The 17,173-nt window shown below is 40.9% G+C and overlaps 1 protein-coding gene across 1 annotated transcript; it reads left to right on the forward strand.

Annotated features, from left to right (window-relative positions):
- Nucleotides 1-16,528: 16,528 nt before the first annotated feature.
- Nucleotides 16,529-16,969, forward strand: LOC138905931 (uncharacterized). The gene is made up of 2 exons (XM_070194444.1): nt 16,529-16,688; nt 16,773-16,969. Exons 1-2 carry the CDS (start codon nt 16,529-16,531, stop codon nt 16,967-16,969), a joined length of 357 nt encoding a protein of 118 aa, XP_070050545.1.
- Nucleotides 16,970-17,173: the final 204 nt, after the last annotated feature.

Consider the following 17,173-nt stretch of genomic DNA (forward strand, 5'->3'; position numbering starts at 1 on the left):
AGGTTGTCGACATTGCTCGTCCTTTCAGACATGCTCAGACGGCTCGCCTAGTCCACCGTGGTGCATCATTTGGCCACGGTTCACATAGTTATTAGCAAGGCCATTCATCACTCAGTGCCCTCCCAACTCAGATTTCGTCCCGTGCTCCATCGGGTCAGGGCTCGTCTATGCCAGGTCCTTCTACCAGTCATCCTGGTGCTCGGGGCTCCCTTTAGTCACCAGAACTAACACCGAGGAGTTGTTATGAGTGTGGAGAGTTTGGCCACATTAGGAGACATTGTCCCCGCCGTACGGGAGGTCCGGCTCAACAGAGGAGCCAGTCTACGACATCAGCACCGGTCTCTTCACCACCCGCTCAGCCAGCTCGGGGTGGAGCCCAGTCAGTAAGGGGTCGCTCGAGAGGGGGAGGCCTATCAGGGGGTGGCCAGGCCCATTTCTATGCTCTTCCTGCCAAACTAGATGCGATCGCTTCGGATGCTGTGATTAAAGGTGTTGTCTCAGTTTGCCATAGAGATGTCTCTATATGATTTTACCCTGGTTCCACCTATTCATATGTTTCCTCATATTTCACACATTTTCTGGATATGCCCCGTGAGTCTTTAGTTTCATCTGTTCATGTATCTACTCCTGTAGGCGATATTATTATTGTGGACCGCGTATATCGGTCATGTGTGGCGACCATATCACGTCCTGAACCGATGGGCCGCGACGGGCAACTGGTACCTTACTCAACCGAGTACCAACATAACGTATCATTTCATATCATACTATCATAGATAACTGAACCGTAGGGGCTGCCGTAAGATAGGTAGAATACAACATGCAATACCAACTTATACATAAGATATATGGGCCTATAGGACCAAAATAACCACTCATACACTGAACATAGGCCGACAAGGCCGTACAATCTTTTACGTACATGACATTTGTCTACAAGCCTCTAAGAATACATAATTGTCATAACGGTAGGGACAGAGCCCCGCCATACCAAACAATACACATCTAAATTATACTGACCAAACAAGCAACTCCGGAGCAAATGGAATGCACCAACTCCGATGAGCTGATCGCCTACTTGGAGGACTCTCGACCTGTCTATCGAGACCTGCGGGCATGAAACGCAGCATCCCCCGGCAAAAGGGACGTCAGTACAAATAATGTACCGAGTATGTAAGGCAAAAGAATAACTGTAAGATGAAACTGAACTAATAATATAATAACTGAAAGTAACTGGGAGTCAAAGATAATCTGAAGATATACTCACCTGCTAATACTGACTCAACTCTCTCAATATAGTAAGTAAAATAGTTGTCCGGCATTATAAGACCCGGTATATATATAACTGCTCTGCCGTAGTACGCTCTCCCATAGGCGCTCGGCCATACTAGGCTCTGTATCTTGGCCAACTGAGGTCGCTCATAGGCGCTCGGCCACAACAGGCTCGGTATATAACTTACCATCTGATCAGAGTTGCCCAATAGGGGCCTGCCCATCGATTATAGCTCGATGGTAATGAAAATAATGTAATACTGTTTATATAGGCTCTCTGCTCTCGTGACTCAAAGAAGACAATACTCTATTAACTATGAAGTTCCGATAAGGAGAATACTATAATTTATGAGACTAGGATAATGTATATAAATTCGGGAGTATGAACTTATCTTTATGCCTCATTACCAAACACATGTAATTATGAGATCGTGCCAAAATGAAGGAAAGTTTATCCTTAACATACCTGAGTCGATTCTCTTGAGAAAGATTACATCTTACTCCCTTGAAATTGCAAAATCCCACGTTAATTTGAATTGTTGAAGGTCTTCGGCGTTGCTTATATGACTTTCGTTTGTAACACACAACATTTATGTTTGAATCCTCATCAGATGCCTATGAAAATGAGTTTGTGATTCACGTTGCTTATCCATCCATGTCTCTTAAGTTAGAGATATATTTTATAGATAGATGTGCAGCCACCACATAATCCATAATGATTTAAATCTTGCCACCTATTCTACAATGACTTGAGAGTCATAAGGTTTGGAAGCTGCCACGTAATTCACTTCTTGAAGGGATTTAATCTTTATCGAGAAATATTTAATTAATTAGGTAATATCCCATTACCCAATAATTAATCAATTACCCACATAATTAAGAATTATCTTAACTTTCTTAAAATACTACTCACTTTTAACATAGCTTATACACCTTACTATCGTGGCCACGTGGTACCTTATATAGTACTAATCCATAAATACCAGGTATTTTAGCTCGGGTGGTATTTTATCCCAAAATGTCAAACTTTGACAAAATTTCATTTTCTTCGATTCGCTTACCCTCTCACCTTCATGAATTAACTTATCACTTGTTTGAAATAGCGTAATACTTATAATCCCAAAATAAATCTCATTCCCGAACATACGTTGATTAACTTACGAAAAAACCTCAACGTACGAAAATGTGGGATGTAACATCTCATTTCCGAGCTTATATCAATTTACTTATGGCGTACTTCCACGTACGAAAACATGGGGTGTAACATCATTCCCCCCTTTGGAACATTCGCCCTCAAATGTTGACTGATGCACTTATTCATAACTTATGTCTTTCAAATACTTTATACTCTCCTTACCATCTAGGCAACTGTTCTCTGAATAATTCCAAAGGTTAGGGCATTCCCCCCTTTAGGCCTCTTTCTCACACCACGGTCTGTGGTCGGAATTCTTCTAATCTCATAACTCTTGCTACTTTCTGTCATGCAGCCTGTACGACTTTTCCCTCGTATGTGCGCCTATGCGACTCTTCTCTCCTTTTTCCTCTAGTTTTATTTTTAGCGAATCTCTAGGCCTCACTTTGTAAGCATATACAGAGCTTGACAAGATGTCCCTCTGGGCATCTATAGGTATACTGAAGTCCTTCGCTCGGTACTTTGTCGAACTTACGAATATTGCTACATCTCGATTTATCGTTACTGAGGTCTGCTACCAAACTCCAGGTTACGTTTCGTTTCTTTATCCCATATGTATAAATCTATGTCCTTTAATGCTTCCTCATTATTGTTCATCTTAATAATGACGGCCAAATCTCATCTCATATTTTGTGACTTTTGTCCATCCATTGTTGATTCACCTTAATGTTGATCTACAATCTACTAGTGATAACTTGAAACCTCTTATGTAATACATTGTCACTAGGGCTTACGTTAAATCGAGGAATAATTGAACTAAGTTTCCTGATCCATTTAGCGGTGATACTATACTTCGATAACCGTATTTTATATCATCCCAACAAGATTAACTTTACATGGGTATTTTAATCCCAAATTCATTACTCAATCGAAGGCCCAAACGTTATCCTTTATCTATCACAATTACACCCTTATTCTACTACCAAGCGGCATTTCATCTCTTCTAAAAGCTATTAGTCTTAGATCCTTTGAGTTCATTCAGGCTACACTGAACTTTCTATAACTTAGAGAAACCATTAGCTCTCTTATTTACGTGGGCTAAATCTCGAGGACTTATCCATTCTCGTCACCTTCTCACTCGCCCTTTCTCATCCTTACTCCTATCATAAAACCTTATCGCTTTACTATACTTTAACTTGCAACTTATACGTATCTATTTATACTACTCGTAACCTTATTTTAACTTGCTTTTATCATAGATTTCCTTATGTCATCCTGTAACATCAAGCGAGACATCACATCGTCTCTAACTCTTCTTTACTCTCTTAATTAGGCTTCTCGATACCTAAAAACCATAGGCTGGAAGATATGCTACTGATGATGCTGTTATCATTCCTAGATACTGTATCCCAGCGCTTCTAGCCTTCTATCCGAAGTATGGACTATACATAACCTTCTGCATGTGAGTATCTCGTACGTTGTTCACCTTTACCTTACTTACCTTAAAATCTCGCATCACATCTTCTATCTCCTTTATGACATTCCTTCCATATAGGTATAACTCACATCCACAACTTGAAGCTCTATTATAATACTTGCAACTCTGGTGCATACACGATCCGGTGGAAGCTTCATACTAACTTCTCATAAGGCTGGTACTCTTCTAACTGGCTTTTTTGTAGGGCCATTATAGAGAATGGTTGTTGTACTATCTCTCTTGTACTTCTGATATTAAGAGTGATTTTGCAATGTTCTCAATCATAATGTCTATAATTTTCTGGGTCCAATAATCAGACTCCTGATTTACTTCGTTGATGTAACTCTTTAGTTTCCTCTTCCTTCTGATTTGCCTTTATGTAGTCTTAAGCTATCTTCCGATCTGCGGCTCATGGTATTAGTTATTACTTTAACCTTTCATGGGTGCTATGGAATATCCATGATACAATCTTATGACAATTCAATCCTTTGTCTATGCTCTAGGCTCAATTCCTTCTTTTAAGTTATACCAGAGTCTTCTACGATTGTATGAATGTCAATATATATGCTGCATGGATAATACTCCAAAATTTTAAGTGCGTTCATAACGTAACTAACTCTGGATCATTGGTCGATTACTTCCTTTCGTTCCATCTCAACTTTCTTTAAACGTAAGTAATTACTTTTCCTAGTCGTTCTACCGCTTATTGCATGAATACTTGGCTTATCTTAGTGCCCACATATTTTGGAATTTCGTACAACCCATATGATCTTGAATATCACCTTTTAATTTTTTTCTTCCTCCCATTCATTGCCATGATAGGGGCCACTTTCTTATGGAGTACATACAATGTCGTTATGATACTGTTGTTACAAGACCATTTCTATTTCAACTTATTATCCTTAGGTTTAAGCCTTCTTCCTTATTTCCTCAGCTAGTCTTTCATTGTAGTACTAAGGGAGGACCTTATGAGTCTTGTAAAGCCGCGAGCTTATTACATCACATTCCCGATAGAATTTTTGATGTCCTTCCTCGCCTATAATTATCAGTAGTTACTTACCTCAATGCCCTTGTGCTTGTAGGGTTGCTTCTAAACTTGATATTTTGATAGTCTTTCCGGTGGCATTCTCTTTTATTTCCGTAATACTCATCCGGTACCTTTAACTACCCCAACTCCTATCTGAATATTTCTCAAGGATTCATGTTGTCATATCTGCGAGACTGAATTCACTATTTTGGGGTTCACTATGTTTATCTTGCACGATCTACTGATTTGGTTGTAACCTCTTGTCTATCCATAACTAGGCTCTTCCCGAATCAATTGCTTACTATTCGTTGGCCCATTCTCATATCAATATTCCGCGTAATCTTTCTTGGGTTATTTCCTTTGTCTTAACTTACGTTTCGCACTGGCTCCTTATCTATCAATAATGTATCGGGCAGGAACCCTTACTTCCTCTCCTTGACGTTGTGTTTGCATAATGTAGCATATCTGTAGGATTTAAATAAGTGCAATCTCATCCCTTTTCTTATTTTTATCGCATTCTTCCTTTACCATTCCATAGTTACTAGAATCACTTAATTCTGACTTAATGCCACATCACTCCATATTCCCCCCTTTAGGGGAGTACTAAGATTTAGCGCTAGGACGATCTACCTATAGATGTTTTACCTCTTCATATTTGGCATCTTCTCATATCATCGATGACCCTTACTCTCCTTGCGGTAATCCTTATGTACCAAGGATAACAAATTTCCTTACTCGTGAGGGTGACACTCAGTATAATTGGCACATACAGTCCCTTAAGCTTAACTTTGCTCACATTGCTTGCTTTACGGAAGAGTCTTCCGGAATGGCCTTTCTCTGAATTTCTCATGAATATTCTTTTGTTGTGCATTCCATTATCGCCGGAATGCAATCTGAAATTCTCATGATGTCGACCATTATCAAATCACTCAGTCCCTAATTCATGTTTAGTTTATCTTGTTCATCAGACCATACTGATTTCTTTTACTCTAGGGTCTAACCTTTCCTTCTGGTAGTCGCATTGGAGTCACGAACTTATTTCTTAAAATGAGGATATGACTTTATGGCCTATATTATTTTGTTGTCTCAAGGCCTCTCACCTCTCGTCTTTTCCTTCACTTGACTATAGACTCTGTAATACAGCCATCTTTTTTATCTACCGTTGTCATCCATGTATCACATCTTACTCATAATGCTTCATTATCTCTCTTCTTATTTCCCTGCTAATGTTTATGTCTATCACTTTATTCTGAAAACTCGACAAAGACATTCTTTTGCTTTTAGCTCCCCTTGCTCCATCTACTAGCTCTTCGGGTTGCCTAACATTCTTTCCCTAGTAGGTACGGGAGCCACACTAACATAATATTTATCCCTTCAAGGCATCCAGTGCCTATCCTTGTAGTACTCATATCTAACTGTACTATTTTAGAGTGCACCATCTGGGCGTCTCACAAGGAGATCTATTACCACATTTACAATATCCTTCGAAAATGTCAACTAAAGCAAATAATCCATTCACCATTTTGGGTTACTCTAACCCCAGCTAGATCCTGATATCTTGCCTTCTCTTATACGACTTCTGTTAGCCCCCATAGGGCATAAATAAGATGGGTGTGGCCAATTGTACATACCTCTGTTATTGTTGAAAGTAACTCCAAAGGCTTATATTCCTCTGAGTCAACTCTTCCACAGCTACATCTCTTACCAGCCGTCTTTCTGGATAGAGGCATCATCGTATTATCAATAAGATAGAGTTTAGAAAATTAAATTCTTACAACTGAGCTCTACCACACGATCTAGAGTAAGAAGAAAGAGTGACAGTCCTAAATGACCTGTAGCCTCCTACTTATAAGTGTGGTGCACAACACACCCATAAACAAGACTCTACTAGACACGGCTTGTAGACTCCCTAGGACAGAACTGCTCTGATACCACTTTTGTCGCGCCCCGAACTGATGGGCCGTGACGGGCCTCCGGTACCTTACTCAACCGAGTACCAATATAACGTATCTTTTCGTATCATACTATCATAGATAACTGGGCCGGAGAGGCTGCCGTGAGATAGGTAAAATACAACATGTAGTACCAACTTATACATAAGACATATGGGCCTATAGGACCAAAATAACCACTCGTACACTGAACATAGGCCGACAAGGCCATACAATATTTTACGTACATGACATCTGTCTACAAGCCTCTAAGAATACATAATTATCATAAAGGTAGGGACAGAGCCCTGCAATACCAAACAATACACATCTAAATTATACTGACCAAACAAACAACTCCGGAGCAAATGGAGTGCACCAACATCTTCCGATGAGCTGATCGCCTACTTGGAGGACTCTCGACCTGTCTATCGAGACCTGCGGGCATGAAATGGAGCATCCCCCGACAAAAAAGGACATCTGTAGAAATAATGTACCGAGTATGTAAGGCAACAAAATAACTTTAAGCTGAAACTGAACTGATAATATAATAACTGAAAGTAACTAGGAGTCAAAGATAATCTGAAGATATACTCACCTGCTGATACTGACTCAACTCTCTCAATATAGTAAGTAAAATAGCTGTCCGACCTTATAAGGCTCGGTATATATATAACTGTTATGCCGTAGTAGGCTCGCCCATAGGCGCTAGGCCATACTAGGCTATGTATCTCGGCTAACTGGGCTCGCTCATAGGCGCTCGGCCACAGCAGGCTCGGTATATAACTTACCATCTGATCAGAGGTTGTCCAATAGGGGCCTGCCCATCGATTATAGCTCGATGGTAATGAAAATACTCTCTACTCTCTTGACTGGAAGAAGATAATACTCATTTAAATATGGAGTCCCGATAACGAGAATACTATAATTTATGAGACTAGGATAATGTATATAAATTCGGGAGTATGAACTTCTCTTTATGCCTCGTTATCAAACACATGTAATTATGAGATCATCCCAAAATGAAGGAAAGTTTAGCCTTAACATCCCTGAGTCGATTCTCTTGAGAAAGATTACACCGTACTCCCTAAAATTGGAAAATCTTACGTTAATTTGAATTGTTGAATGTCTTGGGCGTTGCTTATATGACTTTCGTTTGTAACACACAACATTTACGTTTGAATCCTCATCAGATGCCTATGAGAATGAGTTTGTGATTCATGTTGCTTATCCATCCATGTCTCTTAAGTAAGAGATATATTTTATACATGGATGTCCAGCCACCACATAATCCATAAAGATTTAAATCTTGCCACCTATTCTACAATGACTTAAGAGTCATAAGGTATGGGGACTGCCACCTAATTCCCTTGTTGTTGGGATTTAATTTTTATCCATAAATATTTAATTAATTCGGTAATATCCTATTACCCAATAATTAACCAATTACTAACATAATTAAGAATTATCTCAACTTACTTAAAATACTACTCACTTTTAACATACATTATATACCTTACTATCATGGCCATGTGGTACCTTGTATGGTACTAGTCCATAAATATCGGGTATTTTAACTCGGGTCGTATTTTATCCCAAAATATTAAACTTCGACGAAATTCATTTTTTTCGATTCGCTTACCCTCTCACCTTCTTGAATTAACTTATCACTTGTTTGAAATAGCGTAATACTTATAATCCAAAAATAAATCTCATTCCTGAACTTACGTTGATTAACTTACGACGAAACTTCAACCTACGAAAATGCGGGATATAACATCTCATTTCCAATCTTATATCAATTTACTTATGGCGTACTTCCACGTAAGAAAACATGGGTTGTAACAGGACATTAGGGGTCAGGAGACCAGAGTGGATCTTTTGCTGCTCAGTATGGTCGATTTTGTTGTGATATTGGGTATGGATTGGTTGTCTCTATGTCATGCTAAGACTGTGATGTTGGCGATGCCGCAGTTGCCGAGGGTTGAGTGGAGGGGTTCCTTAGACTATGTTCCCAGTAGAGTGATTTCATATTTGAAGGCTCAACGGATGGTTGAGAAGGGTTGTCTATCCTATTTGTCTTTTGTGAGGGATGTTAGTGCAGAGACTCCTACCATTGATTCTGTTTTGGTGGTGCGAGATTTCCCGGATGTGTTTCCTGCAGACCTGCCGGGCATGCCGCGCGACAGGGATATTGATTTCGGTATTGATTTGGTGACGTGCACTAAGCCCATTTCTATTCCACCGTATCGTATGGCACCGGCGGAGTTGAATGAGTTGAATAAACAGCTTTAGGAACTCCTTGATAAGGGGTTTATTCGGCCTAGCGTGTCACCTTGGGGTGCACCGGTTCTATTTGTAAAGAATAAAGATGGTTCTATGAGGATGTGCATTGACTACAGGCAGTTGAACAAGGTCACAGTCAAGAACAAGTATCCTTTACCACGTATTGATGCTCTATTTGACCAGCTTCAGGGGGCGAGGGTGTTCTCCAAGATTGATTTGAGGTCAGGGTAACACCAACTGAAGATTCAGGATTCGGATATTCTTAAGACAGCTTTCAGGACCCGATATGGACATTATGAGTTCCTTGTGATGTCTTTTGGGCAGACCAATGCCCTAGCAATATTCATGCATTTGATGAACAGTGTGTTTCAGCCTTATTTGGACTCGTTCGTTATTGTATTCATTGATGATATCCTAGTGTACTCTCGCAGCTAGGAAGAGCATGCCCAGCATCTGAGGATTGTGTTACAGAGATTAAGGGAGGAGAAACTTTATGTAAAGTTCTCCAAGTGTGAGTTTTGGCACGGTTCAGTGGCATTCTTGGGGCACGTGCTGTCCAGTGAGGGTATTCAGGTGGATCCGAAGAAGATAGAGGCGGTGCAGAGTTTTTTGGGTTGACCCATGAGAAGAACTATCATGTCCATGACCTTGAGTTAGCAGCTATTGTTCACGCCTTGAAGATTTGGCGGCACTATTTGTACGGGGTCCATAGTGAGATTTACACTGATCATGGGAGTTTGCAGCATCTGTTCAAACAAAAGGATCTTAACTTGCATCAGCGAATGTGGTTGGAGCTTCTTAAAGACTATGATATCACCATTTTGTACCATCTGGGTTCCGCGAAGATGTACCAGGATTTAATACAACACTATTGGTGGAAGAGGATGAAGAAGGATATAGTTGGGTTTGTGGCTTGGTGTCTCAGCAGGTTAAGTATGAGCATCAGAGACCAGGGTGGCTTTCTTCAAAGGTTATAGATCCCAGAGTGGAAGTGGGAGCGGATCACCATGGATTTCGTAATTGGGCTCCCACGGACTTCAAGGAAGTTCGATGCTATTTGTGTGATTGTGGATCGACTGACCAATTCCACGCACTTCATTCCAGTCGGTACTACTTATTCTTTAGACCAGTAGGCTGAGATTTACATCCGAGCGATTGTTCGCCTTCTTGGTGTCCCAGTTTCCATCATTTCAGATAGAGGCACACAGTTTACATCGCAGTTTTGGAGGGCTGTGCAGCGAGAGTTGGGTACTCAGGTTGAGTTGAGCACAACCTTTCACCCTCAGATGAATGGACAGTCCGAATGCACTATCCAGATATTGGAGGACATATTACGCGCTTGTGTCATTGATTTTAGGGGTTCATGGAACCAGTTACTGCCGCTCGCGGAGTTTGCATATAACAACAGTTATCAGTCGAGCATTCAGATGGCTCCATATGAGGCTTTATATGGGAGGCGGTGTAGATCTCCGGTGGGATGTTTTGAGCCGGTTGAGGCTAGGCTCTTGGGTACAGACTTGGTCCAGGATGCATTAGAGAAGGTGAAATTGATTCAGGAGCGTCTTCGTACGGCGCAGTCTAGGCAGAAGAGCTATGTTGACAGGAAGGTCCGTGATGTGTCTTTTATCGTCGGGGAGAAGGTTCTGGTGAAGGTATCACCCATGAAGGGTGTTATAAGGTTTGGGAAGAGGGGCAAGTTGAGCACCTGGTTCATTGGGCCTTTTGAGGTACTTCAGAGGATAGGGGAGGTGACTTAAAAGCTTTCCTTGCCACATAACTTGTCGAGTGTGCATCTAGTATTTCAAGTTTCTATGCTCCAAAAGTATATCGGCAATCCGTCCCATGTTTTGGATTTCAGCACCGTTTAGTTGGATCATGATATGACTTATGATGTGGAACTGTTGGCCATTTTGAAGCGGCAGGTTCGGAAGTAGAGGTCAAAGGATTAGCTTCAGCGAAGGTGCAGTGGAGAGGTCAGCCTATGAAGGAGGCCACTTGGGAGACCGAGTGGGAGATGTGTAGCAGATATCCACACCTATTTGAGACTCCAGGTTTGTTTCTAGACTCGTTCGAGGAGGAACATTTGTTTAAGAGGGGGAGGATGTAATGACCCGGCCAGTCGTTTCGAGAGTTATAGCCATGTTTTCCCCATTTCTGCTTCTTTTGTGCCTTACAACTGTATTATGTCCTACCATGTTGGTTCGTTCTGGTCCGGAGTGGTTTCAGAGTGAATTGAGATACTTAGTCTCTTAATTGGAAGCTTAAGTTGGAAGAATAGTCGACCGGATGTCGACTTATATGTAAACGACCTCAGATTTGAATTTTGATGGTTTCGTTAGCTCCGTTAGGTGATTTTGGACATAGGAGCGAGTCCCAAATATGATTTGAAGGTCCGTAGTATAATTAGGCTTGAATTGGCGAAAGTTGGAATTTTGGCAATTTTTGCCGGCAGTGGAAATTTTGATATTGGGGTCGGAATTGATTTTCGGAAGTTGGAGTAGGTTCGTGGTGTCGTTTTTGACTTGTGTGTAAAACTTGAGGTCAATAGAACGTGGGTTGGAAGGTTTCAGCATCGTTTGTGGAATTCGAAAGTTTAGAAGTTCTTTAAGCTTGAATCCGGGTGTAATTTTGGTGTTTTGATGTTGATTGGAGTGATTCGAATGTTCAACTAAGTTTGTATCAGGTTATAGGACCTAATGGCATGTTTGGTTGAGGTCCCGAGGGCCTCGGGATGATTTCGGGTGGTTAACGGCCTGAAGGGAGTTAAGTTAATGCAGTTGAAGCTGCTGCTACTGGTGTAACAGCACCTGCAGAGTGGGAACCGCAGGTGCGCATCCACAGAAGTGAAGAAGGAGTCGCAGATGCGGCCAAAAAGGAGCTGGGCAGGAGCCGCAGGTGCGAAGATTTTCCCGCACCTGCGAGGGTCGCAGATGCGGGCAGCTAGGCATAAGTGCGAAGGATAGTCGCAGGTGCGATGGATTCCCGCACCTGCGATAGGCGCAGATGCGGTCTTGGGGCCGCAGGAGCGAGGTCAGGAATTTTATGGAAAATCCACACCTGCGACGGAATTTCCGCAGGTGCGGCATCGCAGAAGCGACAAGAGGACCGCATATGCGGTATTTCTGGGCATAAAAATCCAAGCTCGAGGGTTGGACTTTCATTTTTTATTTTGGACATGAGAAGCTCGGGAGAGAGGCGATTTTTCGACGATTATCAAGGAAAACGTTGGGGTAAGTAATTCTTACCCGGATTTGAGTTGTAAATTGGGGGAAAATGGTAGAAACTTCATAGGCTAAAATTTCGAGTTTTGGAAGGTAATTCGAGGTTGGATTCGAGTAATTCTTGTGTGGTTGGACTCGTGAGTGGATGGGTGTTCATATTTTGTGACTTTTGTAGGACTTCGAGACGTGGGCCCTGGAGCCTGTTTGAGCCTATTTCAGATTTTTACTTATAATTTCGTGTATCTCTTGTGGAATTGATTCTTTTAGCCTACATTAATTATATCGTACTGCTTGTGGCTAGATTCGGGGCGTTTTGAGATTGATTCGAGGGGCAAGGGCATTGCGGAGTAGGATTTTTGCGCGGTTGAGATAAGTAACAGTCTTAAATCTAGTTTTCAGGGTATGAAATCCCGAGAATTAGTATGATGTGAGTATTTGGAGGTGACGCACATGCTAGGTGACAGGCGTGTGAGCTTGCACCGCGAGGGATTGTGACTTGGTTCGTCCCGTGAGACTGTAAAGTTGAATAGCCATTGTTATTGCTTGTTTTTCGTTATTTTTGAGCAATTGACTGCCTTTCATGTTAGAAACCATGCTTAGGCCATATGATATCATTGTTGGGACCCGCAGGGGTCGTATACTTGTTGAATTGACTGCTTATTGCTGTCTGGTACTCAGTCACAGTCTTACATGTGTGTTATATCTCTGTTCCCTCTCATTTCTTATTGATACTTGTTGTACTCTCTATTTGGGCCGATTTTTATGATATTCTATGAGCCCGAGGGGCTGGAGAGGTTACTGACTGAGATAGGGCCTGAGTACCAAGCTGTGAACTATGTCAGGGTATATGGATCGGGTTGCATGCCGCAACGAGCCTTATGGCTATTTAGGGACCGTGGATCGGGTTGCATGCCTCAACGAGTCTTATGGCTACTTATATGATTGGGTCGGGCTGCACGCCACAGCGATATAGCGCTTGTTACACCCCATGTTTTCGTACGTGAAAGTACGCCATAAGTAAATTGATAGAAGCTCGGAAATGAGATGGTACATCCCGCATTTTTGTATGTTAAAGTTTCGTCTTAAGTTAATCGATGTAAAGTCGGGAATGAGATTATTTTGAGATTATAAGCATTATGTTATTTCAAACAAGTGATGAGTAAATTCGTGAAGGTGAGAGGGTAAGCAAATCGAAGAAAATGAATTTTGTCGAAGTTTGACATTTTGTATAAAATACGACCCGAGCTAAAATACCCGATATTTATGGACTAGTGCCATACAAGGTACCACATGACAATGATTATAAGGTGTATAAAGTGTGTTAAAAGTTTGTGGTATTTTAAGTAATTTGAGATAATTCCTTATTATATGGAAAATTGGTTAATTATTGGGTAATGGGAGATTATCTAGTTAATTAAGGAATTATTGGGTGATTAATTAAGCACATTTGAATAAGCATTACACTTCAAGGTGGCAGCAAATTAAGGCCAAGTTGATGACTCATTAGTCATTATGATAGGTGGCATTAAGGAGTCGTTGGGCAATCTATCAAGATAACACATGGAAACTACACTTTGCCATTAAAAAAAAACGTAGAAGGAATTTCATGTTAGTCATCTTTACAAATGATATTCAATTGATATAAAATTCATTTTTGAAGGAGATGTTGGAAGCTCACATAAGACTTCATGTTACAATAGCAATGACTATTCTTAAATTATTAAAGCAATTCATACGGAATTACACTGCGTAATAACAACGGGATTTTGCGATTCTAAGGGAGTACGGTGCAACCTTTTCCAAGAATATCGTACGGATTTTTCCCTACTCCAGGTATGTTAAGGCTATCCATTCTTTCTTTTTGGCATGATCCATACGATACAAACGAAACGAGCAAATGCACAATTTTCATAAATGAATCTATTCATAGAAATATTAGGGGTGTCTATATTCTTGATTCCCATGTGAATTATTATTATATCTTATGTTCATAGTTCACGGAAAAATACGTATTTGATAAAATTTATCGGATAGGCATATTATTTTTATGACATTTCGAGAAAATCTTATTAACGTATTTCCTATGCATTTCATGCATTTATACATGTACATTGACTCATGACCAGATGGCATTATATACGCATATATTATATGTATTGGGATATTGGAAAAGGTTACGGCATTATATACGCACCACCGCCTGATCAGCTGGTATACGTTGATGATTTGCCCACAGTGGGTGAAATGATATAATGGGATGCCCTCAGAGGCTTGATAATGCTATGAATGCATATACCTATGCATGGTATGATATTTATACGCATATGCATGATATTATAAAAATGAAATGACTCACAGAGCTATGCACACGTATATGTTGAATCTTTTACTCCATGTTTTTCTCATGTCTATTATTTACTGATTTTCATTCCTTACATACTCAGGTCATTTGACATACTCCATGTTTCCTTACGTCCCTTTTGCCTGGGGACGCTGCGTTTCATGCCCCCAGGTCTCGATAGACAGGTCGAGAGTCCTCCAAGTAGACGATCAGCTCAACAGAAGATATTGGTGCACTCCATTTGCTCTGGAGTTTCTTGTTTGGTCAGTATGATTTAGATGTGTATGGTTTGGTATGGCGGGGCTTTGTCCCGAGCTTTAAGACAATTATGTACTCTTAGAGGCTTGTAGACATATGTCATGTACGTGAAAAATTGTACGGCCTTGTCGGCCTATGTTTTGAGTTTATAAATGACGATGTTGGCCTATTAGGCCCGTATGTCACGTGTATATGATGATAGTAATAAAAAAGATACGTTATGGTTGTACTCGGTTGAGTAAGGTACCGGGTGCCCATCGCGGCCCATCGGTTTGGGTCGTGATAGCGCTTGGGCTGGAAGGAGCCCTTCTGGAGCTTGTACACCCCCAATGAGCACATGTACCTACTTGCTTTTATTTATTGTTGCACTTAGTTGCTATAGGATGTTATGAAATTTCTGGAAGATTCATATCTGTTTTACTTGAGCTCAAACTGCTTTGACTTATACCACCGGATTTGAAAGCATGCTCACTCTTTACTGAAAGCTTTTGAAATGATTTGTATTATTATAGTTCGTCACTACTTCTCAGTTCCTTATTTTATTTTGTTACTCGCTGAGTTGGTTGTACTTATGCTACACCCTGCATTTCATGTGCAGATACAGGTGTGTACGATTCTGGCGGTCATTGAGTTTGTGCGCGAGCTGATTATCGGAGACTTACGAGGTAGCTACCGGCATCCGCCGTCCTTGTTTCTCCATTCTTATTATCTTTTCTCTATTGTATTGGCTTTTGGCACAGACTGTAGTAGACTCTATTTCTAGATTTGTTATTAGATGCTCATGACTTAGTGACACCCCGATGTCAGGCTATTTTTCCGCACTTATGTTTTATTTGGGTTTTACCCCCATTTTTATGAAAAAATCCGGTTATTTTAAATGTCTTAATTCGTTTTTGTTAAATTTTGAAAGTGTTTTGGAAAGGTCGGTTTGCCTAGTATCACGATAAGCGCCATCACGACGGGTTAGGTTTTGGGTCGTGACAAGGTCGAACACCAAAGACCCGATGGGTTGGCACAGAACATAGAAATTCCAATGTGGAAGTGAAAGATGATTAATATGGACTTTGAAGTAGGACAACCTCCCACTCCTCACAAGTTTGACTCGATTTGGGTGATTGTGGATCGACTCACAAAATCAGCACACTTCTTACCTATTAAGGCTACCGACACAGCGGAACAATATGTTTAGTTGTATATCAAGGAAATAGTAGGATTGCATGGCACTCCAGTTTCTATCATTTTTTATCAGGGGGCACAGTTCACGGCTAATGTTTGGAAGACATTTCAGCATGTTTTGGGTACTCAGGTGAATCTTAGTATAACCTTTCACTCGCAGACCGACGGGCAGGCACAGCGGACTATTCAGACGCTTGAGGATATGTTGTGCGCTTGTGTTCTTGACTTCAAATGTAGTTGGGATTATCATTTGCTGCTCATAGAATTTGTCTACAGCAACGGTTATCATGCTAGAATTCAGATGGTGCCATTCGAGGCTTTATATGGTAGGATATGTAGATCTCCCATTCGGTGGTTTATGATTTGGGGAATTATAGTTAATAGGACCAGACCGTGTACATCAGGTTATGGAGAAAGTTAAGGTCATTAAGGATCGGTTGAAAAATTCTCAGAGTCGTCAGAAGTCCTATTCAGGTGTTCATCATAGGGATTTGGAGTTCAAAGAAGATGATTGGGTATTCTTGAAGGTTTCCCCCATAAAGGGTAAAATGCGGTTTGGTAAGAAAGGTAAATTGAGTCCGAGGTATGTCGGACCATACATAATCATTCAGAAGATTAGTTAGGTAGCTTATAGGCTTGAGCTACCACCAGAGATGTCATTGGTGCATCCGGTGTTTCATGTATCCATGTTGAAGAAGGTAATCGGAGACCTGGCACTCATTATTTTGGTTAAGACTATTGAGGTTAATGAGGAATTGACTTGTGAAGAGATTCCAGTTGCCATCATTGACAGGCAGGTTCGAAAGCTGAGAAATAAAGAAATTGCCTCAGTGAAAGCGCTGTGGTGAAACCAGCAGGTTGAAGAGGCCCTCTAGGAGGCCGAGGAAGAGATGAAGAAGAAGAACCCTCATTTGTTTGAATATCTATGTAATCGTTTCTATGAAATTGTTCCCTATGAATTATGTATCACTTGTATAGTTTATACTAAGGGTGTTCCTTTCTGATAATATATTACTTATGAGGTCATGCTTGGTGCTAATTTTAGGTTATGT

This window comes from Nicotiana tomentosiformis, chromosome 2 (genome assembly GCF_000390325.3).
Source record: "Nicotiana tomentosiformis chromosome 2, ASM39032v3, whole genome shotgun sequence".
In the NCBI taxonomy this organism is placed as follows: domain Eukaryota; kingdom Viridiplantae; phylum Streptophyta; class Magnoliopsida; order Solanales; family Solanaceae; genus Nicotiana; species Nicotiana tomentosiformis.

Excerpts from the sequence above, each read along its gene's own strand:
- LOC138905931 (XM_070194444.1), top strand. The coding sequence starts at position 16,529 with ATGGAGAAAGTTAAGGTCATTAAGGATCGGTTGAAAAATTCTCAGAGT. Across the intron at positions 16,689-16,772 it reads AATGCGGTTTGGTAAGAAAG|AGATGTCATTGGTGCATCCG; the intron begins GTAAATTGAGTC and ends AGCTACCACCAG.